Source organism: Aquila chrysaetos, chromosome 23 (genome assembly GCF_900496995.4).
Source record: "Aquila chrysaetos chrysaetos chromosome 23, bAquChr1.4, whole genome shotgun sequence".
Lineage (NCBI taxonomy): Eukaryota > Metazoa > Chordata > Aves > Accipitriformes > Accipitridae > Aquila > Aquila chrysaetos.
This window is the reverse complement of record NC_044026.1, coordinates 12,742,765-12,766,771: the sequence shown is the minus strand read 5'-3', so window position 1 is coordinate 12,766,771 and position 24,007 is coordinate 12,742,765. Positions and strand designations below refer to the sequence as shown.

General features: G+C 40.4%; 1 protein-coding gene across 4 annotated transcripts in view; it reads left to right on the top strand.

Annotated features, from left to right (window-relative positions):
- The first annotated feature begins 4,981 nt into the window (after positions 1-4,981).
- LOC115334674 (arylsulfatase D-like) overlaps positions 4,982-24,007 on the top strand; it is a 41,414-nt gene continuing 22,388 nt past the window's right edge. Inside the window, exons 1-12 of one of the 4 annotated variants that reach the window (XM_029999164.2) lie at positions 4,982-5,322; positions 6,622-6,960; positions 7,248-7,297; positions 7,852-8,001; positions 8,964-9,085; positions 10,525-10,647; positions 13,781-14,204; positions 14,938-15,074; positions 16,065-16,199; positions 16,847-17,009; positions 17,304-17,425; positions 18,045-18,389. In XM_029999164.2, coding sequence (XP_029855024.1) covers positions 7,272-7,297; positions 7,852-8,001; positions 8,964-9,085; positions 10,525-10,647; positions 13,781-14,204; positions 14,938-15,074; positions 16,065-16,199; positions 16,847-17,009; positions 17,304-17,425; positions 18,045-18,389 — 1,747 coding nt within the window. In that variant the 5' untranslated portion in view covers positions 4,982-5,322; positions 6,622-6,960; positions 7,248-7,271. Of the gene's footprint in view, positions 5,323-6,621; positions 6,961-7,193; positions 7,298-7,851; positions 8,002-8,963; positions 9,086-10,524; positions 10,648-13,780; positions 14,205-14,937; positions 15,075-16,064; positions 16,200-16,846; positions 17,010-17,303; positions 17,426-18,044; positions 20,086-24,007 lie in introns of those variants that run through there. The other 3 variants (XM_029999163.2, XM_029999161.2, XM_041119449.1) reach the window with 3 other exon arrangements.

Genomic DNA, 24,007 nt, shown 5'->3' with positions numbered 1-24,007 from the left:
CAAGCAAAAATTCCAAGGGTATTCTGATATGTTTGTTTACTTACCTCCCCGCAAACCTACAGATGTTGAAGTGAGATGCTAGAAGAAGATACAGCACATTCGTGACTGAAAAGCATAAGACCACATCCATTTTCAGAGCACTTAAATGGCACAGTGGAATATGGTAACAGCCAATCAGTTCTGCTGAAGATGCATTTTGTACCAAAAAAATCACTTCTAGCATTTTAGTTTGTTTTAGCCATTTCTTTCCCACAATACACTGGCAAAAATGCATTTCACACCCTTGACCAACATAGCTATGCTAGCAGAAGTCTGTAGTACAACCTTGGCTTTAGAATGCCATTGATATAAAAACATTTCAGGCCTCCTAATCCATGTTTTTGTTCTACGTAGACCATCACAGCAAAGCTGTTTCTTTGTGGCTTCATTAGGAATGTTCCCACCATTGATTTCTGGAGCAAAGTTGCATTCCCTGAAAGTGCAAACAATCCCTGTGATGAACCTGCACTTCTCTTTTCTGCAGCGCTGGAGCCATTTGGGTGCTCAACTGTTGTAATTGCAATGGACAATTTATGCGACTTATGATTTTAAATAAGCAAGAGGATCTACTCCAAAGTCGATCCTCAGTTCTGAAAGACAAGTGCTCTTCTGGAAGCTTGTAATACAAAAATACTATTTAAAAGGAAATTAAAATGTGTCATGGCTTTTGAAACGCTAGACTCAGAAACTACAGCTTGTGGCAGTTGCCAGAAAAATACTGAAGATAGTTTTAAGCTGACTTGTGAACTGTAGAAACAAGGAGCAATGTGTCTATAAATGTAGAATAGTAACCGTTACCAAAATGTACTCCAGGGTTTCTTTTTGACTTTGCCATTGGGTCTGTTTGCAGACAAACATGAGTGTTGTTCTGTCCCTTGCAAGTCATATGCAATCTGTATGCAACACTTGCTCTATGGTATGGCTCCCAGCTTGTTAAGGAGTCTCAAGACCTTTTACCTTTTAAGATTCCATACCTCTGTGGATGCTGAATTATAGATTTCCTCTATCATGGGTTTAAATGATCACTTTCAAGTAGACAGAAAAATTGACCTGAATATGACATACTCAAAGTTGTTAGGCTGTTTATTTTACTAGAATTTTATACCATGTCCAATTATTAATACCCATTATTATTAATTGCTAATTAATAAGCAAAAGAAACTAAAGCCTCCTAAACTTCACATTGAAAATCTTTGATAAAGTATATTAGCACAAAGGCATTCCTGATTTCATACTACTCAAGTTTATAAAAACATTGAAAATCTGTGACACCCTGTGCGTGCCTTATCTAGTGTTTATTTAGTGACACTGGTGGCTTGTGGTTTTTCACTATGTTATCTTATAAATTATCATGCTAGTAAAAATATTTTGCAAAATTTTCTTAGTAATTTTTCTAGATAGTCTCTGCCTATGTGAATGTATTTAGTCTCAGCATCAGAAGACAGTCTGAAATGAAATACTGCAGATTTTTAACCATCCCCTGTAGTTGGAATAGCACCCCACTGAGACTATAGCTCTTGGTATCTGCAAGAACAGCTGCAGTGCTGGAAAATTCATAAAGCAGCAGAACATGGGATCGGGTAATACCTTCAGATCCTCATGCACTATTGTGCTTTATCCCAGCCTCTTACAGATTTAAGCAGTTTTAAAGGGCAGGGGTTTTAAGAACATGCTAGATATGTGCCTTGCTTCCACCAACTATCAAAATAAAAATCTGTTTTCTGTATTTTATAGCTTGTCAGAAAAAATCCATAGGGTTCGGGGGTTTTTCGGGGGGGGGGGGTCAGATCTCTCCACTCTGTATTGATCTTATTACTTGTGAAATACTCTTGGTTTGGTTTTTAATATTTTCAGTGTAAATTTTACTCTAGCAGCCTTAACTGCCTAGAAACTGTTCTAAATCTATTTTGCTCTTCTTTCCCATGAGAAAAAAACAGAAATATTTGAAATAAGCTCTGTAAATTCTGGTATGTACATATGTATTCACACACATTAAGCTACCACTACCTTCACTGCAGTAGAAGGAAGAGATAAAAGGCCACCTGCCTGTTATTAAGCATTTAACTTACATGTGACTGTTCCTAAAAAGCAGTATCCATGCAGACTGCCATGGATGTGTACATGCCCTGCATTGTCCACAGAGGTCAGTGGTGGGAGTGATGATACGGTGCTTAGAGGAGGTGGGTGCCCCTCTAGAGTGGCATACAGAGAAGTGGCCACCTCTCTGGGACAACACAAGGGCTGTGCGCTCCTGAGTGGGAAGAAGCCAACAAAAAAAAGAAGCTGTAAACCTGCGACAAAAAAAGTGCATGATCAAGGGCAGCAGAAGAGTCTTGGGAGTCTGAATTAAGCACCACCTTGTGCAGGCAAGCACAAGCAGAAGGCTATTTCTTTCCCACTGAACATCATGTACAGCAGCTTTTCCTGGGCTGGACAGAGTGGTCATGGCCCTTTTTGCTTTTAACTACCTTGCAACAAGCTATAAGTTACTCTGAAGAGAGCTAACATTCATCTCTCTTGTAAAAGGTGGGATTCCTGAAAGGGAAACCCAGAGCCATGGCTCCTGTTGTAAGTGTTCGTTATACACTTTATGCATGGCTTTTAATTAAAAAAAAATCCACCAAAAATCATGGGAGCAAGATCCAGAAAAAAGCTTTCCATTTTTTAGGTAAGTTCCCATCCCACTCTGCTGAAGAGTTAGATCATGCCTACATCCAGGTTCCTGGCCCCTACCATTTATACTGGCCAAAGTAGGCTGTTATGCTTAGACAGCACAGCAAACTGGTTTTCAAAAAATGGAAACACACACTGATTTTTAGATTTCCTTGAGAGGTTAGATGGTGTGTAAGTAATCTGAATCATTCTCTGAGACTTGTGAGCAGCAGCCTTCTAAGTCGAGCCTTAGGCAGAAATTGGGGCATCTGAATTACTGCTTTACCCCAGACCAGGAGTGCACTTTTGAAGCAACTCACCCACTCGCCCCTACTTACTGCCCTTTGGCTAACGTTGCAGAGCAGTTCTGGAGTGCACAAACCAGGTTCCTTCCCAGTGTCGCTAACCTGGATTACATGCTCCGGGACAACAGGTGAGGCTCTGCAACTAACTGCTCCTAGGCATTCAGGCCTTGAAGACCTAGTGTAAATCAGAGTTCAAAGAAATAACACCATTTTACATCCTTGTGCAATGACTTTTAGAAAGGTAGAGTGTGAATCAAATGGTCTCTGAAACATAACAAGAATTCAAAAATAATTTAGTCGCTAGAGGGAGCCTCTTAATCATCATAACCTAGTATCAAACCACCACTAACTTGGGCCTTCAACTCTTAGATGTTGAAGTACTTTAACAGGGTCAGTGAGTGCTACTTCCTCCAGTACTCGGTTTAAAGAAAATGAGGGTAAAAGACAAGAGTATGCAAGGCTTCTGCAAAATTCCACATTCATTCCACATTCTGAACAAATACAGACTTCCTAAAGATTTCCCCACAGAAAAACAGGTAGAGCCAGTAGTGCAGTGGCTGGGAACAGAATTAGCTTTGCCTCGACCTTTTAAAAATGCCATGTTTAAGTGGCACCAGTGAGAGGGCATTCACCTTTCCCTCCTCCAAAGATCAAACACCAAAATAAGCACCAGTTGTCACTGTGAGAGCAAAGTCTTTAGACCACAAGCACTACTCTACCTCCTTTATCTTCATTACACCGTAGCTGTGCCCAGATGGTAAGACCCAGCAGCCAGATTTCAATGACCGCTACTTACAGCAGTGATCTGGTCTAGCTCGCTCTCTGTTAGAAGGCGGCTACGCACAAAATCACAAAGACGTGTTCCTGCAGCGTAACTGCAGACATGCATTCAATTTTCTGCTGTAGTCTAAATTTAGTAAATAACATAGCAGTTATAGTTTGTGGTTCTCCATTATAAATACTATAGAATTTGCAAGAAGTCCTGGAAAAACACAAGGAGAATAGGAGAGCTGTGGAGGAGACCCCAGCTGCAAGAGGGACTCTCCCAGTCAGCAGGGCCCAGTTGGGACTGATTGAAACCGGGACAGAAAGCCCCAGCACCTCAGAAGGTGCTTTCTTTTTAGAAAATATACAGCAGCAGAGGGCATCAGACAACAAGAAATCCTATATACATTAATGAATCCTGAAGCGCTAAAGGCACAGTGAAGGGGAATGTGAACTGGAAAGGTATGGATTGAGAGGCCATAACATGGGTGGGGATAAGGAAACTGGGAGAAGGAAAACTAGACACATCACTTCTCGTGTATGTGTTGGCTGTAACCACTCCAGCATGGAAATGTTGGGGTCGGGGAGAGCAGGGGAGGGATCACCTATGGTTCTGTAACTTGCCTCAGAGGTGCTCCACTAGCAAACCAACGTGAGCAATGCAATTCGTGATGAACCACCAACCCCTAACAACGTCTCCCTTCTCTTTTAAGGTATGAAAAAACAGGAAATTCTCTGTCAGTAAAGCAAGATTGCTGTTTGAGTCTCTCATGCTCTCCAAAAACACTCGGTACAACAGGACTCAAACAAGAAAAATCAAGAAAACAAGCATTAGCCAGCATGTAACCTTAATTTGTCCCTTTGAGTGATGACTAGAAAACAGGCAGCACCCAGAAGTGAAGCCAAATGACTCATTTTCTGAAAAAGCAAATGCAGGTCTGTTGCCAGCATTTCCTCCCCACACCCTAAAACTGTTTCTGACAGCGTGTGCAGAGATGACCTTGTCATGGCTGCAGGCACTCAGGACTGCCATGAAGTGAAGATATTAGCTCAGTCTCCATTTCTACAGACAAAAAAATTGCTGCTTCATAAGTACAGTGATTTTCTGTTTTCCTTGGTGGAAACGAGGAGAGGGAACTGTTATTTATAGTGCCTTTCATGGGAGTGTCTCAGACTTGAAGGAGGTCCTTCCCTTCCCTTGAGAAACCCGTGGTTGGGCAGAAAGTACTTCAGCTACATCTGTGGTGTTCCCCAGCCCAGCCCTCACGCGTTGTATGAATGTCACCGGTGTGCACACAGCAGTGAGCCGTGCAGCTTAAGGCGCTCCAGGAGAAGTTAGACCATCCAGCCGCTTGCAAGCCCCGGTATAACACAGCTTTCCTGGGGCGAAGTGCGCATGAGCAGCGAGGGCAGATTTAAGGACGGCCTTCAGAAACAGATGTCAGACGCTGTGCTGTAGCAGCAGTCATCGTGCTGAAAAATCTGGAATGCTTTTAAGTCAACTGAAAATAAGCTCGCGTTCCAGTCTACCAGCTGCCTGCTTTGAGCATAACTTGACCAGGTACCGTATTCCTCCCTTACTATGTTGGGAAACGCACAGGAAAATTTTAATGGGCATTTGGAAAATTCTTTTTTTGCTTCTGTAGATAAAAATATCTTGAGGAAGTTTCTAAAAGGCATTTCCCTTTACAACATTATTCTCATACAAGCCTGTGTATAAAGTGAGAGCTGCCGGCAACTTGTTATCACGAGTCTGGCTTTTATTTTATCTATATCAAGTCTACAAAATAGGAATTTTTAAAAGACATTTTCACAGGCTGAACGGTACCAAATTGAATGGAATTACCTGTAAGACCTTTCACTGAGTGTTGCCACACTGATGCCACAAATGGGTACTGTTCTTGTGAAAAGTGTATCTGAGTGCATCTAAAAATATGAATATTTTCTCTTATGCAAACTGGCTTGAATCGGGATTTCAGTATCTTGTAAGTGTTTTGATAGAAAAGTAAAGACAGATCAAAACAGTCCTATCAGTAAAGGAAAACAGTAAAATGTGAAAGATATGCAACATATACCTGCCTGGATTATTAAAATGGATGAAGAAAGGGGAGGAACAGGGCAAGCTGCTTTCACGGACCCTCTTGCTCCCACCAGAGCTGCTAAAGTTTCTCTGACTGGAGTCCCATCACCTTTCACTAAGGAAATGGCTTGGCAGGGATAATATCAGCCAGCGCGGTAACTGTTTTCTGGATATTCCCTGCTATTTTACTGGCAGCTTCTGAGGAAGCTCAGCCTTGAGCTCCAGGCTGTGCTTTGAATCTGTGTCTCTCTACTGTGAAGAACAGGCAGTTAGTGACAATCAATTACACAATTAAATTTGAATAGTTCCAACTCCCTTTTATTTCAGCTGATTTGGAGGCACATAGTATGTGTACGCAGAAGACGGCTGAGGTGTCCTCTGGTACCTTTCCTGTACCTGCTTAGGATGCAGCAAAGGCACAAATCCAAATGCAGGAAACTGAGTGTCTGTAGATAGCGATGCTGCATCAGCATCGGTGCTTGTAAAGAAGTGTTTAGAGCTGTTTGGATGCCAATTTTCTGAGCATAGAAAATTTAATTTTCACATTGAGGCTTGTAGTGTTGATGAATAAAATGTAAGATCTATGGATATTAACTAAGCTGCTAAATATTATCATTTCTGGAAAACAAAATGTGAAAGCAACATAATTTATAAAATTGGGATAGTTCAACCAGACATGGGATAAATTTGAAAGGAGTCTATTTTAAAGCCTTTGAACCAAGGTCATTTGGCCCTTACTTCAAAGCCTTTAAACAGTTTCTCTGTTTGCCTCTTTCACAGGCAGTGGAAGAGAAAGTCCCAGAGGAACGTTTGCAGAAAGCTGCACAGAGGGGGGAGAAAAGAGCATCACACCCCAAAATCTGACACATACAAAGAAGGAAGAGGCTCAGCTCAGAGTCAAACAACAAGAGGTCATAAATTCAGTGTCTTCTAAGAAAATGTCATTGTTGGAAGAGGATGACTAGCATTTCTACAACTAGAGATATCTCTTACAAGCCTGAAAGGAAACTTGGCACACTATGTGAGGAAGCAGCAGGCTGCTACTGCCTCTGTGATTACAGAAAAATAAATTATATTGAGGATTGGATTTTAAAAAGCTCTTCTCTTCCTTTCTGAACAGTAAGTATTTTTCATACAGCTGAGTCGTGTAACAAAAGAGAATTATTTTGCTATTTTAAGATAAACTTCTCTACACAAAAATTCCTCTAAGTAGTGAAGAAGTGCTAGCCATAAAAATAACATTAATGTCTGTACTCTTCTTCATTTAGGGTCTGATCTGAGGTACACTGAAGTAAATAATACAGAGAATTTTGATAGGCTTTGATTAAGTTTTTTATCTATTTTTATTGCAGTGACTAGTAGGAAGGTGCAAACATGACAAGGCGCTCTCTCTCTTGGTTTTATAGGATCTGAACATTCCAAATGCAGAAATGATTTGGCAACTAACATCTTATTGGTGAGAAAAAAGTTCATGAATTATTGTTATTTCGTACTTAGATCTAAGTGAAAGAAGTTTAATAATGACATAATACTGTATTATAAGAGAGTAGCACTGTTGATCTATAAAGTATACTCACAATGTGATTTTTGTTTGTTTGTTTGTTTTTCTTGTTCTTAACTTTTTCATAACACAAAGGTCCCAGCCTGGGCGAGAAGGATGTCAGAGGAAGCTGATCCCATTCTCAGTTTCCCAGACCAACTTCTAAAAAATATCCCAAGCCACTAAAGCAAAATCACTTGTATGTCATCTGCCACATGTAAATTCCCAAGTGAGACTGCTCATAGGAAGTTTGGAAACAATGAGAAAAGGAGATTTTAAAGTTGTGGTCCTGGCATTTTCCTTTTCCTAACATCTCTTTGGGTCAATGATCAAAATTTAACGCACCCTCTACGTCTGGGCAGAGAGTGGTCTGGTCTGCAGCCAAGCTCACGTGGGAGCATCTTCAGCCGCGTGCAGTGGGAGTGATGAATGGCCAGGTCATTGGCTTCTTTCCTTCTTCTGTGTTTCAGGACATCCCTAGTCACACCCCTGATTTTCAGTCTTCTTCTGCAGCCACCACTTACACAGCTTTCCATCCTCACACAGCCAAACATTGTCCTGTTGATGGCTGATGATCTCGGCATAGGGGATGTAGGTTGCTATGGGAATGATACTATAAGGTAAGGAAACTGAGCGTAACAGTGAACAGAGCTGGTGTGTTATTTAATGTAAGACTGCAATCCTCTGCCCATCATCAGCTGTTTGAGCTGTCTTCAAGTTCATTTCATAGAGAAATGGGATTATCTCACAGCCTAGAAGCCATTCCCAGGGCCAGCTCTGCTAGCTGGAGCTGCTTTAATGTGGGAGTATTGCAACTGTTCTTGTGTATTCCTTAATTGCCCGACAATGAAAAACAGCTAAACTCTTGCACATACCCGAAGATAGAAACGTTGTCCCATCTTTCAATGTATCAGGCCTCATTACCTCATTTAACTCTATTTTGCCATTCTTTCCCCATCTCACATCAAAATACAGTATAAACCAGTGCAACGAGCTATGTTACTAGGAAATGCTTCTCTTTTCAGACCCAAGGACATAGAATTTGCCTTCTTTTTGAAAATCATGCCACAATATTCCTACCAAGCTGTCTTCCTACCAGCTTGTCACTTCTCTGAACAAAACCACATTTGGTACGATCACTCCTCTCATCCAGCAAAGTTCTCAGAATCTCACCCTGATTGGCACCAGCCAGCAAGTTTCTGACAGGTAGCTGATGACCATAGGTAGCTGATGGGGCTCTGCATGGCCGGGCCTCCACTTCAGCGTAGCATCATCCCCGAGGGATGAGTTTTCTCTTCAAGAGCAGTGGGGTACATTTCTGCAAGGCCCTTCGTAGGACTTGGCAAACAAGAAGGAATGATTGGCTTGAAATTTATCCAGACAGCTATTGTTAAGGAAGAAACTAAAAAAAAAATATTTCCTCCTCACTTGAGAAAATTAAAATTAAAAAAAAAAAAAAAAATTTCCTGGCCATCTTCAAATAGAAGAAAATTCCCAAAATAAAGATAAGTATATTATTCCTCATCCCTATTCCCTTGAAGACTCTCTGAATAATATCTGACAGTTTTGGTTGCGTTTTTAGGACCCCAAACATTGATTACCTGGCAAAGGAAGGAGTGAAACTGACCCAACACATCGCTGCGGCTCCACTTTGCACCCCCAGCAGAGCAGCTTTCCTCACTGGCAGATACCCCATCCGATCAGGTTTGCCTTGCAAAACCAAGCAGCCTTTAAACATTGCTTTATTGCTGAAGGGAACAATGTCATACAATGGGCACAAAAGAAATGAGGGTGTGCAAATAGAAGGGGTGCCATGGACACGTCATCCCTCACTGAGGCACACAAAGACATAGCAGCTAGGCCTAGTACCTCTGAGGTGGCACCTATTTATGGGGTACAATGAAGTGAGCTGGGGGGAAGCAGAGCAGAGAAGAACCAGCTCTGCAGAGCAGCACGCTCCCCCCCAGCTCGCAACTTCAGTTGCCTTTTGGTGCTCTATTGCACAGACTGCAGCCAGAATGGAGTTAGTACAAATTGTTACGTTCAAAAAAGTCATTACACAGAACATGAATAATCATAACACATTTCTAAAGCACTAGTTACATTAATTTCTGTCATGGGTGACTCCTCATCAGATACCAGAAACAGCTTAGCGCTGCAGGGAGCAGAGTAGATCTATGCAGATGTGTGTCCATTCCCTCCAGTCGAGGTGCAGAACGAGTCGCTTACAGGAAAGCTTTGTTACCTATGTGTCACGATTCATCCGTCCTATGAAATAACAGTTTGACAGCTATATTATTTTTCCCAGTTCTGTTTTTGAAGAAAAAATACTATCCTGTCAAACTGCATCCCTGAGATGAAGAGGTATGAAAAACAAATAGCTCTACATGTTTCTAACAGCAACTCTCTAATGCTTGTTCTATTGCAAATGATCTTCAGTGCCTTCATTCCCGAGGCATTTTGAAGCTGACATGTTGTCCTACTTTTATCATGACGGCTCCCACTGAGATGGATAGCTTGAAAACGCACATCAGCTCGTACAGACTCTCTCCCACTATAACAACAGGGCCAGAGACATTCCGCGCTCCCGTGACAGATTGTACTTCACATAACGTTGTATGATGGGGTTATGCCAGTATATAATGCTAAATTACAGGGTGTAAACCTGCAGGTGAGGAGAAGATTGCAGTGCCAGATAGCTGCTCTGTGGGTTTCGGAAGTCGGATACCAGCCGTGCCACTGTGCAGGGAAATCTTGAGTTCCCAGGCAGCCTAATGCAAGCTGGAGTTTGAGGCTGACAGAGGGCTGAAGTCTCCCTGCCCTCACCATCACGCTAAGTACACTTCATACCGCCTGGATGTCACTGTGATATATAAAAGCTCCTATACAACTGTGCTGTTCCAAATGAAATAAAATAAAATGTCTCAGTATGAGATACAAAGAAGAATAGGTATTACATAATGGAGAGACTTCATTCTTTCTTAATCTTGTCCAAAGTCCTAGATTTATTTCCCCAAACAAACAGCACTAGGATAAACATTTAATACTATAATACCTATGAAACCAAGAAACAAGAAAGTATGTTTCATAAAAGTACTCTACCAGTTATACTTACTAAGATTGTTTATTACTGTATTTTTTAGGGATGGATGCTATAAACAATTACCGTGTTATTTTTTGGAACGGCGGCTCAGGAGGGCTTCCTCCAAATGAAACCACTTTTGCCAAAATACTGCAGCAGCAAGGCTACAGCACGGGACTGATAGGTATGGGGACACTCCTGAAGATGGCCTAGAATGTGTTTCACCTGCACGGCTCACTCAAACCATTTGTTTTAGTTAGCAACTGCTTATACCTCAGGTGTAATATTTTAATTTCCTGATTTAAGAATATCTTGTAAGAAGAAATCCTGACCAAAAAGAATCTCTCTTAAAAGAACAGGCATCTGATAAGAGAACAATACTGTTGACCTGCTTTCAAGCACAGCTGTGGTTGTTAAAATACATAATGGAAAATATGTTACTATTTCTTGAATACTATTCTACCAGGTATATGATAATTATTCCAATAGTATTTCATAAAATACAAAAACATGAGTGCCATTTAAACATGCATGACGATGCTATACACAGCTCAGAGCTGATTCACAACAAAAGGGAACAGATGCTACTTAAAACAATAAAGCCAGTTCATAATATCACAGGATCTGGCCTTTCAAAAACAGAAACAAAGCAATTATTTTTTCTTTAATTATAGCGTGCCACTATAGTTCACCAAGATTTCAGTATAGCCCATAACACATTGCTTCCTTCAGCATTAATACGAATTCCATTTTACTTTATATTTTATAGGACTTTTTTTTTTTTAATACAGTTGTAACTTTTGGTCATGATCCAGTTTCAAATAATTATTTATCTTAGATATGTCACATAGTTCCACAGACTGATAAAACACAAACGTTCCTGAGCTGATTTTTCAGCTATTTGCCCTACCTCATCTGAGCATCTAAATGCCAATGTGCAAAATCTGCTTGACACGTAAAAATACTGGCTGCACAAATAAACTGAATTTACTAAGAAAAGTCTCTGCAGGAATGGATTTGTATTTATCCAGCAGAATAAATCTAAACCATAAAGGACAATAGTAAACGAAGCCCTCCAAGCATTTTAAGTTCTATATTACTGAAACTTCTCCTGTTAGTTCTGTAGCAATATTATTTTAGTTGTTCTAATCAGCTCATAAAAAAGCCCATGTCTATTAGCCACGTGCTTCAGCTTGGTTTCAGTATGTAATCACTAACAAAACAATCAGATTTGTCTCCATTTTGCCAAAGGGAGGTTGTGCTGCGTACCTCCTAGAAGCAGCTAGGAAAATGGGCTGGCATTTTCCCTGTGGGCATCCCAGCTAAAATCACACTATAGACACCAAGAGCATCACTTAGTTTAACCAGATTGACAGATTCTGATTAATTACACTGTCGGGAATGATGGAAAGCACTGGTGATAAGTGACACAAAAAAACCTGTAAGAACAACTTTACATTCAAGTCATGAAGCAAGAAATGTTGTACAACATCTACCCACATCACCACAGCTGATTGAGCACTAAATAGTCTCACCTGAATGGCTTGTGATTGTTTTGCTCTGAGCACAACCTGTTTAATTGCAAAGTTAAATCCTATTAATAACCTGGAGCTTGATGTGATAATGAGACTTTTCATTGGGAAGCCCTTTGCAGATTCTTTGTAGTCAGAAAGCCAATGTTGTCTAACATATGCCCTCAAAGATTAATTTATCTTAATTATACATTTAGTTTGTCTTCTGGAGATTTGAGTCTTTTGTAGCATGTCAGAAGCCTTTATTGACCTCAGCTGGAGATTTAGGTGTTGGAGTGTATCTGAAGTCCAAAGATACTTTCACTGTACCTGTATTTATGACCAATGCATCGATGTATTGATTACAAACCTGTTTCATTCTATAGCTGGCTCTAAATATGTCAAGAGGTAAACTGAGTAGAGATTTTAGCTGAAAGCAATTCATCCACCTAGAACAGAACTTTCACTCTTTCTTTATATTTATGTCCGAAAAGCAGCATTTTTTTTTCCTCTGAAGCAGTTTTTCCTGCTCCTACTGTAATGCACAGCAATTCTATTGAAACCTGCTCAGGGTTGGCTGCCAGTATATGTATTGGTAACATAGTGAACCACTTGTTTAGGGTAATACCCTTCTGTAAGTACAGAGTTCCTTAGTCCACAATAAGAATTAGTTGCAAATTAGTTTTCAAGTAAAATTCTAAAAGTTCATTTTGACCTATAGATCTGGTATCCAAGGCCTGCATTACATCAGAGATCATAAAATGCAATTAAACTGCATCTCTCTGATGAGAGGTAGATTTTGGTTGCTTGATTCAGATACTCACAAGCCTCAGTGTTTAAGCCAAATCAGCCAACTTTTTATGTCTCTGTGTAAGTGCCTAACCAGTCTGTTTGAATAGTCTGGAGGGGAAGCAAATGCAGAGTTTGATGTGCCATTCATCATAATAGAGGACATATGTTCATAATGAAGAACAAATTGTATTGCAAAAGGTCAGGAGATGTTCCTTTTGATACTGAAGACTTCAGAATTTAAAAGAAGGGTTTGACTTATTAAATTTGATGAAATACAAATGAATGGCAAAAATACTTATAAAACAAGGCATTTTATTCTCATTCAGTACACAGAGATACTATTATCAGCAAAGTTATTTACATATGTACAGCTTCATGAGAAATCCTGATCTCCTGAGCTGAAGTTCTCCTGGATCTGGTGGTTTGTCTGCCAAACCCACTGTTGAGCTGCGAGTTACCTGACTACGCTATCCATAGCTTCCCTTATCTATCCAGCACCAACGCGTCGCTGAGCATTCCCATAGTCCTGACATCAGGCTGTTCAAAACTTTCCAGAAACAAATCTGCATAGCACCTTGACGGTAAAGAGACAAGAGGACAACAGAACAATGGTATTTTGCCCTGAGCTTACAAAAGGACTTTTTCCTCCTATTTCATACCTGACAGGTCTGCAGGAAGGCCATACATTTTTGCTTGGTTCTGAAAATTTGAATTTTTCTTCATTTCTAGTTCCCTTTATAGTCCAGTTTTTTACATTTGATCAAAGCTCCAGGACGTGAATATGTATACAGAGTACCAATAACTCTGTTGGAAATTTATAATTTGAGGAGGTTTGCTTTCATCAATCATAAGATATATCCCATTATATTAGTACATACTTGGTATATATGTGTAGGATGAAGAAGTTATCACAAGTAGGAAAAAAAACCAACCATTTTTTGAGAAATGTTTTGTATGAGGAAAAGTCCATTTTTAAATATTATCTCTTTACATTCTAATAATCTGTATTTTCAGGGAAGTGGCATCAAGGTGTTAACTGTGAATCCCGCAATGACCATTGTCATCACCCTTTAAACCACGGGTTTGACTATTTTTATGGGATGCCTTTTACACTAACAAGTGACTGCCAACCAAATGAAACACCAGAGATGGACAGAGCCTTCAGAAGGAAACTCTGGCTTTCCACTCAGGTGATTGGCCTCATTACGCTCACCGCTGCCCTGGGAAGAGTGACCGGCTTGATTTCAGTCCGCTGGAAAATGCTGATCTGCCTTGCTGGGTTTAGTCTCCTGTTCTTCATATCCTGGTTCTCAAGTTACGGGTTTGTACGATACTGGAACTGCATTATGATGAGAAACCATGAAGTTACTGAGCAGCCAATGGTGACAGACAGGACTACATCCCTTATCTTGAGAGAGTCCATTTCATTTATTGAAAGGTAAAGTGTGTTTCCTTTGATCACAATTTTTCTGGTTCTTGCATGTCTTGCAACTTTTAAACTTTCCCATGTGAAGTTTTTATTATTTTTTATAGTATTATATAGGATTATAAGTACTACTATGTCTATTAATTATTAATAACATTAATAATGTTATCATATTATTAAACCAAAAATTAGCTGCTGCTTAAGGATCTCTGTTATTCCCAGCTTCACTAAAGCTGAGAATGTTTCAAATTTTCATGCGTTGGATTGAATATTTCTAGGCTATTTTGAGGAAATACATATTTCAATCAATGAGATCAACATTGTAGCTTTAAGGGATAGCAGCTGATGGCAGAAATGTGGGGGGGGACTGGGAAAGGAGAAGTAGAGCTGTGAGGAGAGCCTTATCTATGGACTGACACATGGGCAACAGCTGGCAGGAGATGAACCTACTGCCTTCGTGTCAGTAGCACTGTGGTGGTTTGCAACAGCACAAAGTGGAGCTTCAATCTGGAACTCTTCTATGTATGATTCAGGAAATAACGAGGGTCATTTTATAGATGCCAAACATTATTTTGTCAGACAGATCCTAATCACTGGGTTTTAATACCTTACAAAGTAAGATGTTTCTGAATTGATTGTTGAAATATGTGTATATACAAATCATACCATTTTCCATTATGACTGACCTCTGTATGTATTGAGAACCTTCCTCCCTAACAACAAAGTGTTGATTTCTGTTTTTTAGAAATAAGCACAAGCCATTCCTCCTCTTTCTTTCTTTTTTGCACTCCCACACCCCTCTTCTCACCACAGAGAAGTTTCTTGGGAGGAGCCGTCATGGTTTATATGGAGACAATGTAGAGGAGATGGACTGGATGGTGGGTAAGTCACCATAGCAAATTACAGTGTCTCCAACTACCTAATACCTAGGTCTGAATATATAATAAAAATTCAGTTGTTATTAAAAGAATAAGAGTATTAAAAACAAGAAGAAAAAAGTCCTAACCTTTTAATGAACATCTGTCAATCTTGTATGAGCACTGTTGTCTTACAGTGTTGCCTTTTTATTTTCTCTAGTCTTGGACCAAAGGAGTCTCTGTTCACTTGGTGTTTTTTATCTAGTGTTTACCAGTTTTAACCATGTCCTCTTGGCTTCTGTCAAGGACCTCTCCTGCTCTTCTTACTAAATAAGTGAGAATTATTTCGTTTTCTGTGATTATTGAAGATCAGGTAATTTGAACCCCTTATGGTCATGTAGCCACATTTGCAAAAGGGATAAGAATCAGGTACACATACAGAAAGAACTGGTTTTCAAACCTACCTGTCAAACACTTACACACCACAAATATAATTAAGTATCAGAAACAGCTGAAGAACAACTTTTAAATAAAAAAGAACTACATTATTAATGCATGTTATATCCAGCCAGTAATTTAATGCAAATACTAACTGTGGTCTAGAAAATATAAGATAAGAGTACATGACATTTTTTCCTCATTTCTCACGATGGCCATCACTGATGCAGAATCTAACTTTTTAGGGGCTTTGGATCATACTTTCGTTCCATATTTTTACAGCACACAGCACTTCTGCACTTAAAATACAGGCTTCTGGTCTGTGACTGTGGTTCTTGCACTCCTTTGTTATAATACTAATAATAAAGCAGTTACAGCACATCACAAATCTGTGCTTTTACAGGCAGTGAAATCACAACTACAAATCTTGATGCTAAAACACTCTTCTTTTAAACAATGAGCAGCACTACATAGATAAAAAATTACATGGATGAAAGTTTACAAGTCAGAGGCTAAAATTTATGTAGTGTAAGTGATATTTTTACTTTTTAATACACACATATTCCTGTGTTTACAGGCCAGGTTCTAGATGTTATTGACAAGGAAGGCTTGAAAAATACTACACTAGTTTACTTTGCCTCTGATCATGGTGGATGGCTGGAAAGACAAGAAGGCAAAAGGCAGCTGGGTGGCTGGAACGGAATATACAGAGGTAAGAGCTGGCAGGGAAGGTGACAACCCAGCAACAACTAGTAAAGTACTCAGGATACCTCTAAAGCTTAGGTAAGATTGTACACTCAAGCGGTAACAGTGATTTATCATTGAGAAGAAAATTTGTCTCATTCTAATCAGGCATTAAAAAATTTAGACAATTCTAGCATGTGCAGGTGTTCTTTATAAGCATGAATTCTCAAATTGGCATTTGCTCATGAGGCAACTGATCACAGGTAATTTTGATTAAGCATGTGTAACTTCTCATTAAATATTAGTTGCATCTTGCATCTGAACCCTTGCCTTATCTACAACAGGTATGTTACAGGTTTGTAAAAGAGAGAGGAGAACTAAGCTGGGAAATCACTTTATGTCTGAAAAGTTTATTGACGCTAAGTTCTGATGGGACAATGTATTTGTAATACAATAGAGGGGAGTAAGTGTGTAAGGTCACTCAAGGGGTCTGATACAGTGAACACACTTTTACTGATGCTGAGGACAAGGAGCTTAGCAGTAAAAACAAAAGGGTAAGGCAGACTCATAAAGGTAACATTATCTCATGATAACACAATAATATTTGTCTAAAATTTCTCTTTATTTTAAATGAAACTTTTTTTAATGAAATTTCTTTTTTTTTTCTAATGAAAGGTGGAAAAGCTATGGGAGGCTGGGAAGGAGGAATCCGTGTCCCAGGGATATTTAGATGGCCAGGAGTGTTACCTGCAGGCACAGTTATTGATGAACCTACAAGCCTTATGGACATTTATCCTACAGTAGTTCATCTGGCTGGAGGGGTACTACCCCAGGACAGGTACAAACACAAGTGTCTTTATTCCTCCTTCTCTCCCAAAACAATGGAAAATCTAGTCTGGAAACACATTTGCAGAGTCTGACATTTTCTTTTTCACTCCTGCTCCTTTTCTAGACACATAAACATTACCACAGCTCAGTCACTTCTTCTCTACATTTGAGATTCACCATTTACCTGCAATCTTCTACAAGCACCTTCCTCGTTCGGAGTTGCCAGCTCCGGCAAGAGGTGTGCAGAAGGAACGCGGTCCTGTACAGCTTACCCCAGTCTGATGGTCTCTGTTTTTTCTGCTAGGGTAATTGATGGCCGGGATCTGATGCCTTTACTTCGAGGAACAGTTGAGCACTCAGAGCACGAGTTCCTGTTTCATTACTGTGGCATTCACTTACACGCCGTGCGGTGGCACCAGAAGGACAGTGAGTACAGAACTTCTTTCCCAAGAATTAGGTTCAATCTATGGGAGGACATATTTGTCTAACACGTTTTTTCTGGGATTGCAGCTTTCCAAGTAGTTCCAAGTGTAAGGTGGTAAACAACTTACTAGCATTGCCTATATTGTACGGCACAAAGAGTTTGTTCAGGGCTTCAAGGCACATGGCATGCCAGGTAGGCTACTGGAGCTCAGGATGGGTCTCACCCACCTCTCTATCTGAATGCAAGGCCTGGGGAGTCCATGCCCTCCTTGTCTCATGGAGAAGTCCTTGCCTCAGCCCTTCGTCTGTCCTTCTGCTACCTTACCATGGAAGCAAGCCATGGAAACCCCAAATTTGTTTTTCATGTCTTCATAAAAACCAAAGTGAGCGATAACTGATACTTGCTGAAAATTTTTGAGAAATTTCAAAATGTCAGAAATCATTTTACATTATTGGTTTAATTCTGTGACACACTTAATTTTAAATGAAATTACAATACTATATGAACTAGTAAGTGTAGAGCTGAAGTGCAACCAGAAATGAACTCTAGAAAAACATTCACTCTTCTAATGCCTTGTGGTAACCACCAGCGTGACTGCAAGCCTTCTTTTTTTCCTGCCAGGTGGAGCCATCTGGAAAGCTCATCACGTGACCCCCGTCTTCCGTCCTCTCGGAGCTGGGGCTTGTTATGATAGAGGATTTTGCCCATGTTTTGGAGAAGGCGTGACCCATCATGACCCTCCGTTGCTCTTTGATCTCTCGCGAGACCCTTCTGAAGCCAAACCTCTGTCGCCTGACACTGAGCCCCTCTTTGACACTGTAATAAGGAAGATGGGAAGAGCCATAGAAGAGCATCGCAGGACACTGACTCCAGTCCCAGAGCAGCTCTCCGTGTACAACGTGGTGTGGAAGCCGTGGCTGCAGCCGTGCTGTGGGACGTTCCCATTCTGTTGGTGTGATAAGGAAGGCGATAATAAACTTGCCGACCTCTAAAGGAAAGAACCAAAGTTGCTTCCTCCAAAGTGTTTTTAGATCAAGAGTGTTTTCTTTGAGGGTATTGATTGATGGGTTGGTTGGTTGTTTTAATGGAGACTTTATTTGAGAATTGTTCCAGTGAATGGCACAATATTTGGTAAAGGTGGCTTTAGGCTGGACACTCTCAGGGAGGGATCAGGACAGAAAGATCTGAAGAGCATGTTTTAACTTGCATCTGCTGACAAGTGAATGAATAGTTCAAATGCACTGAAGCGGGCCAAGATTAGAGCTGTACAAGTAATGATATAACTTATGTTTTGTTGTTTATGAATGTATACTTAGAAGCTTTGCTTTGGTTTTTTGTTCTGAATTTCTAAGTGATTCCTGGACTGAGGTCTCCCTTCATTTTGTTATCCTTACTGGCAAGGCCTAAGATGCCCCTATAATAAATTTTTGTAGACTACTGCTTCCAAAAGAATTCGACAATAATTTTGCCCACAGTTCCTCACCAAATCTCCTTTAAAAGTAGCTTCCTTCTTTCCTTGTAGCTAGTCCCTCCAACAGCAGTGATGATGGCAGCTGGTTAGCCTGTGGCTTCTGGATCAGGAGAAATTGCCTGGGTGAGGCATAAAGCTTGGAAACATGAAAAGCTGGGTAAGAGCTGTCTGCGCTTTCTGAGAAGGATGGGAGTCCTCTGATTGGAGTCAGCCTCTTTTGATGGAGAACACAAAGGGGAAAGGATTTTTCCTTTCCAAAGCTCCCATTGCACCCAGCTGCCTAAGCAGCACTGGCAAGGGCGTAGCAGCATTGATGGTCACAGAAGTGCCAACTGATAACCAGTTTAGTCATTTGGGCACAGGACTGCACAAGTTACCTTGTTGCCTGTATCTCAGCCATAACTGGTTCCTGCTAACACGTAGTAGGTTCAGAAAAGACTCTTTGAAAGATGCCCAATACTAATTATAAAAACAAACAAACTCTAATTTACGGTTAAAAAAAGAAATGCAGAATTAAGGTATTTTTTGCTTCACAAGTTACATTTTCATCTCACCAAACAGCTAGATTTACTTAGATCTAGCTCCTTTGCTGCTGTAAATTCAGTTCTTTCCTTCGTGTTAAAATAGTTGTTCCTGTTAAAGTAGCCTTGCAGGTAATTCTTTTATTTGTAGGGTACAGTATATATCTGTTCACATGGACATGTTTACACTGGTATATCTGAATATGTAGGCATCTGAGAACATAATTTGCCCATTCAATTTATTTCACATGTTTTTTACTATTTTTTCCAACTATCGTGCTAGGACCCATTTCTCTTGTTCATCTCCTTTGATAAACGTTTGGTTTATTTTGGTTTCATTTCCCTCCTTGTTTCCCACAATTCAGGCACCAGGAAATCTGCAGGTAAGCAAAGTCCTACAGCTTAAAAGCAAAGTTTTATTGTTTGCCATGACCTCATGCATTTCAGACTGTTATAATTCACCCTGATGCTCCATCAGTGCTATTGATGAGAAAGGCACTCAGTCTTACTGTGAAAACTTCAAGAGATGAAGTGAATCCGTCACTTCACATGTACTGGATTGTTGCTTAGTTTTCTCCATTGTTAAGAGTGTGTGCTTTATTTCTCATTTGAATGTATTCTATTTCATGGATTCTTTCTTGGCTAGATTTAAAGGTCTTTTCATATTCAATGTGCAGTATTTTCTTTACATGAAATTACTGTAATCAGACTGGCATTTTTCAATTTTCTCAGTCATTTTCCAAGATCTCGCTTCCATTCTCAAGCCAGTTTAGTATCTGGGATTTTACATCCGCTCAATTTTTCAACACCTTTAAAAATATGTGGTTATAATACCAGTTCATATGATTGAACCAGTTTTTCTTGCACAGAAATACTTCATAGCACTGTAGGATATCCATTTGGAGATAGAGAGTAAAGGAAGACCTCTGAGCTAGAATTTGTCCTGGACACTGGTGTTTGCCCATGTAATCACAGTTATGAGGCCCTGCCGATATGCAAAGTGCCATGGGATCAGAAAATATTCAGGGCTTGGTTAACACGGACATTACTCATGGAATGGTCATGGGCAATAGTAAAGGCTGCCTTGACAAAACCATATTGTCTTTCTTTTTATTTTGAGTAGTCAGCAGGTTATGGTATCCTGCTTTCTTGTGCATCTGAAGCATCTTTTTTAATTCATTTAATTTCCTTTTTCTTTGGGAATTCTAACCTTACATTCATCTGTGTTAAGTGCTGTTAGGAGCATGGTAGTCTCCTCCAGCCGCCCCAGCCCAGGATCCTCCTGCCCAGCTGCTGGAGCCCAACCTGGTCCCCGGGGACCCAGGGTCTCTGCCCAGGCTGGGGGACACGGCTGCCACTTTCCCCCTTGCAGATTCAACCCGCGGTGAAGCTAAGCGTGTATCCCAGAGACACGGACACACACACATGCACAGGACACTGACATGGCCAGTCACTGTCTCCATACATTGTGTTGACATGTACGGTGTAGTCTGAGAAACGTGGCGTAGGGTTACAAGCAGTTTTGATAGACTCAAAATGGCATTTTTTAGATAAAAACAAAGTAGTGCATCAAAATAGTCTCCTTGACAGTAAGTATAATGAACATCCATTTTCACACAAATATTTGCCACTGCTAGGAGTCCTTTGGGCTGTTTTCCAGTTGAACAAGAAGTGTATAAGGCAGGTATTTCTTTAGGGTAGTCTTATTCACTTACAAAGAATGTACCATCTCCTGTACATTCTATAAATACCATGGGAACTGGTTTCTCTTTTTGCTGTTCTTAACCTCTTCTTGTCATCAATTTGTCTGAAAGTCCTTTTTTTCCAAGTAATTCTTCACCTTCAGGCTAATCCCCTTTTCCGTTTACTGTATAGCCATTGTGGCAGTGAGAGTTGCAGTTTCTCACAGTTGGGCTACCAGCTTTTCCCCATGTCGAGAGCATCTAGATTTATTTTGCAAACTGAAAGATCTAACAGTTAATATTTACTAACATATTGCAACCTGTGCTTTGAGCTTTTTTTTTTTTTTTCCCAATTGCTTAGCATTTTCGGGTTTTTGGAAGCTCATTTAAATCAGTGAAAAGTACCAATTTCAGGAGATTTGAGACTAGGATTTTTACACATTGTTAACTTATCTATTGTTGCCACACCTGACACGAAGTTGCAAAAAAGAACAAGGCTATTCCTCTTTGCTTTACAGGATCCTGAGATATAAAACTCAGAAAGTACATAGCAAATAAAAGGTTGCGGGTAAGAAAAAAGTCACCTAGGAAAAAAAAAATGATAAAAGTAGTCTTTTTATGTGTCTCATAAATTGTTATATTATTTAACTAATACAAAAATGTCCCATATTTTGTAAATACTTTAAAACATTGGGTGAATATGAGATCTATAAAACATGAAAGCATTGTGGCTTATAGGTGGTTTTCTGCTTCCGTTTCTCAGTCTTTTTGTGTCACCAGTAGCATAAACAGATGTGAGGAGAACTGAAGGAGGACTTTCTAAGTATCAGTTATAACTTTTCAGCCTAATTCAAAAAAAAAAAAAAAAAAAAAATCAAAGCCAAAGCATAAAAATAAAGTATTTTCACATTAAGTGTTATATGTCAAGCATCAAGATTGGGTAAAAGTAGTTCTAAGAAGCTTGAAGGGAATTAGAAAAAGGCTGGAAGAGGTAGAGTTGTACTTTTCTCTTTGTGACAGCAGTTTGGAGTTAATAATCCAAGTTCTGTGCACTTTCTCTATTAAATGGAGAATGCCAGGGGAACAGTAGGGTTGTACAGAGCACCATGTCACGTTCTCAATCCCACCCCAGGTAAAATTTTGTGCAGAGGAACACTGAGTTTTCTCTTCTCCAGGCAGACAGATCTTCTGCCTTCAGCAGAGAAGCCAGGAAGGACAAACTAAAGGTCTTCCTGCTTCGGTGGCATTTCAGGAAGGGACCTTAAAGACTACCTAGTTCCAACCCCCCTGCCATGGGCAGGGACACCTTCCACTAGACCAGGTTGCTCCAAGCCCCATCCAACCTGGCCTGGAACACTGCCAGGGATGGGGCATCCACAGCCTCTCTGGGCAACCTGTGCCAGTGCCTCACCAGTTACCAACTCATTTTCTTGGCCAAGTAGTATGAAGTGCTTTATTACTATCTTATCAGAAATAGAATAAGAATTTCTTGTTGTCTTAGAAAGACCAACAAAGCTTAATCTCAGGTGGGGCATTTGAGCTCTTAGCTGTGAGCTAACCAGGTAGGAGAAAGTAATCCAGGCAACAAATAAATAAATTATCCAGGTACTTAAAAAAAAAGTGTGAGAGAGAGACATAAAAAGAGAAATGCTCTATTCAATCCTCAGAGAAGTAAGTTTAACAGACTCTTCATATATGTAAAATAGATCATATGATTTCTGCTACCCTCAGGAATTTATAGGTTGGGTCCTCATGTACACAACACTTTGCTCCCCTGTGTCAAACCATCCATCATGATACAAAAGCGGAAGACAGGGCATCATATGTCTTGTATAAACTAGCACATTTTCATTAGATAGAAACACCGCCAGTGAATACTATTGCTCCCAAGCTCTACGCTGCTCAACATTACATTCATTCTTAGTAACACTAGGTTTGCTGTTAACAGCCCTGGATTACAGGTCCTTGGAGCAAAGACCCTTTGAAGCTTTGCAAAGTGCATCAACAAAATTGGTGCCAGCATGAAATAGTCACATGAAAAGAAGGAGGGGAAAAAAAATTAGCCGTACTCTAGGTGAAACACTTACATTGGGACTGGTAAAAGGTTGACTAAATAGCCTCGAAGGATAGAGAATGCCTGTAAATGAGATTATGCCATGTGTTACGAGTGTTGCAGTAGCCCTTTAGACTGTATAACTCCCACCTTTATGACAGTTTGGATAAACAGCTTGTGAGAAGCTTTCTTCAGCCAAATAAAAACAGTTCATCGAAAGCTCTGCAGAGGGCTGCATGTTCCTGCGCTGACGGGCACGCTGCTCTGGGAGCCTCACATCTATCGAGATGGAAATTTTTTCCCCATTGCAACAAATGTGCATTCCTCTTCCATATCTGAGAACTAGCAGAGAGACCGTGTGTCCTCAATCTGGTCTGTGTTGCCTCTCCTTTTCTCATTTATTTCCCTCCAAAACTCTTCATGAAAGAGGCCAGGCCCTGCATCTGACTAATTTTCAAGGAATCACCAAGAAGTCACTGAAGCTCTTGTTCTCGTTCTAGCTCTAGGAAACTCCCCGTGTCCCTTGTGACGGGGTCCCGCTCGCTCTCTGCAGGAGACCCCATGGTGAATCACGAAGGGAGAGAGGATTAATTGCTGTCTTGCTGGCACAGGCAGTCACAGCAGGTGAAGGCCAGATGGCCTCCTTGTTGAAGACAGTGGTAGTCTCTGCTGATGTGCAGCCTTCAAAATTGCAAACGAACAAGAAGACTGAACTGTGAATAAATGTGGCTATTATTTCCTGTAACAGATTACTCCCGTTCAGAGACACGAAGCCCTACAGGTAACCGAACAAATCCACGCAGACTCGCGCTCATTCCCTTCAGGCAGAATTACAGGCAGGACGGCTGGCTTACAGG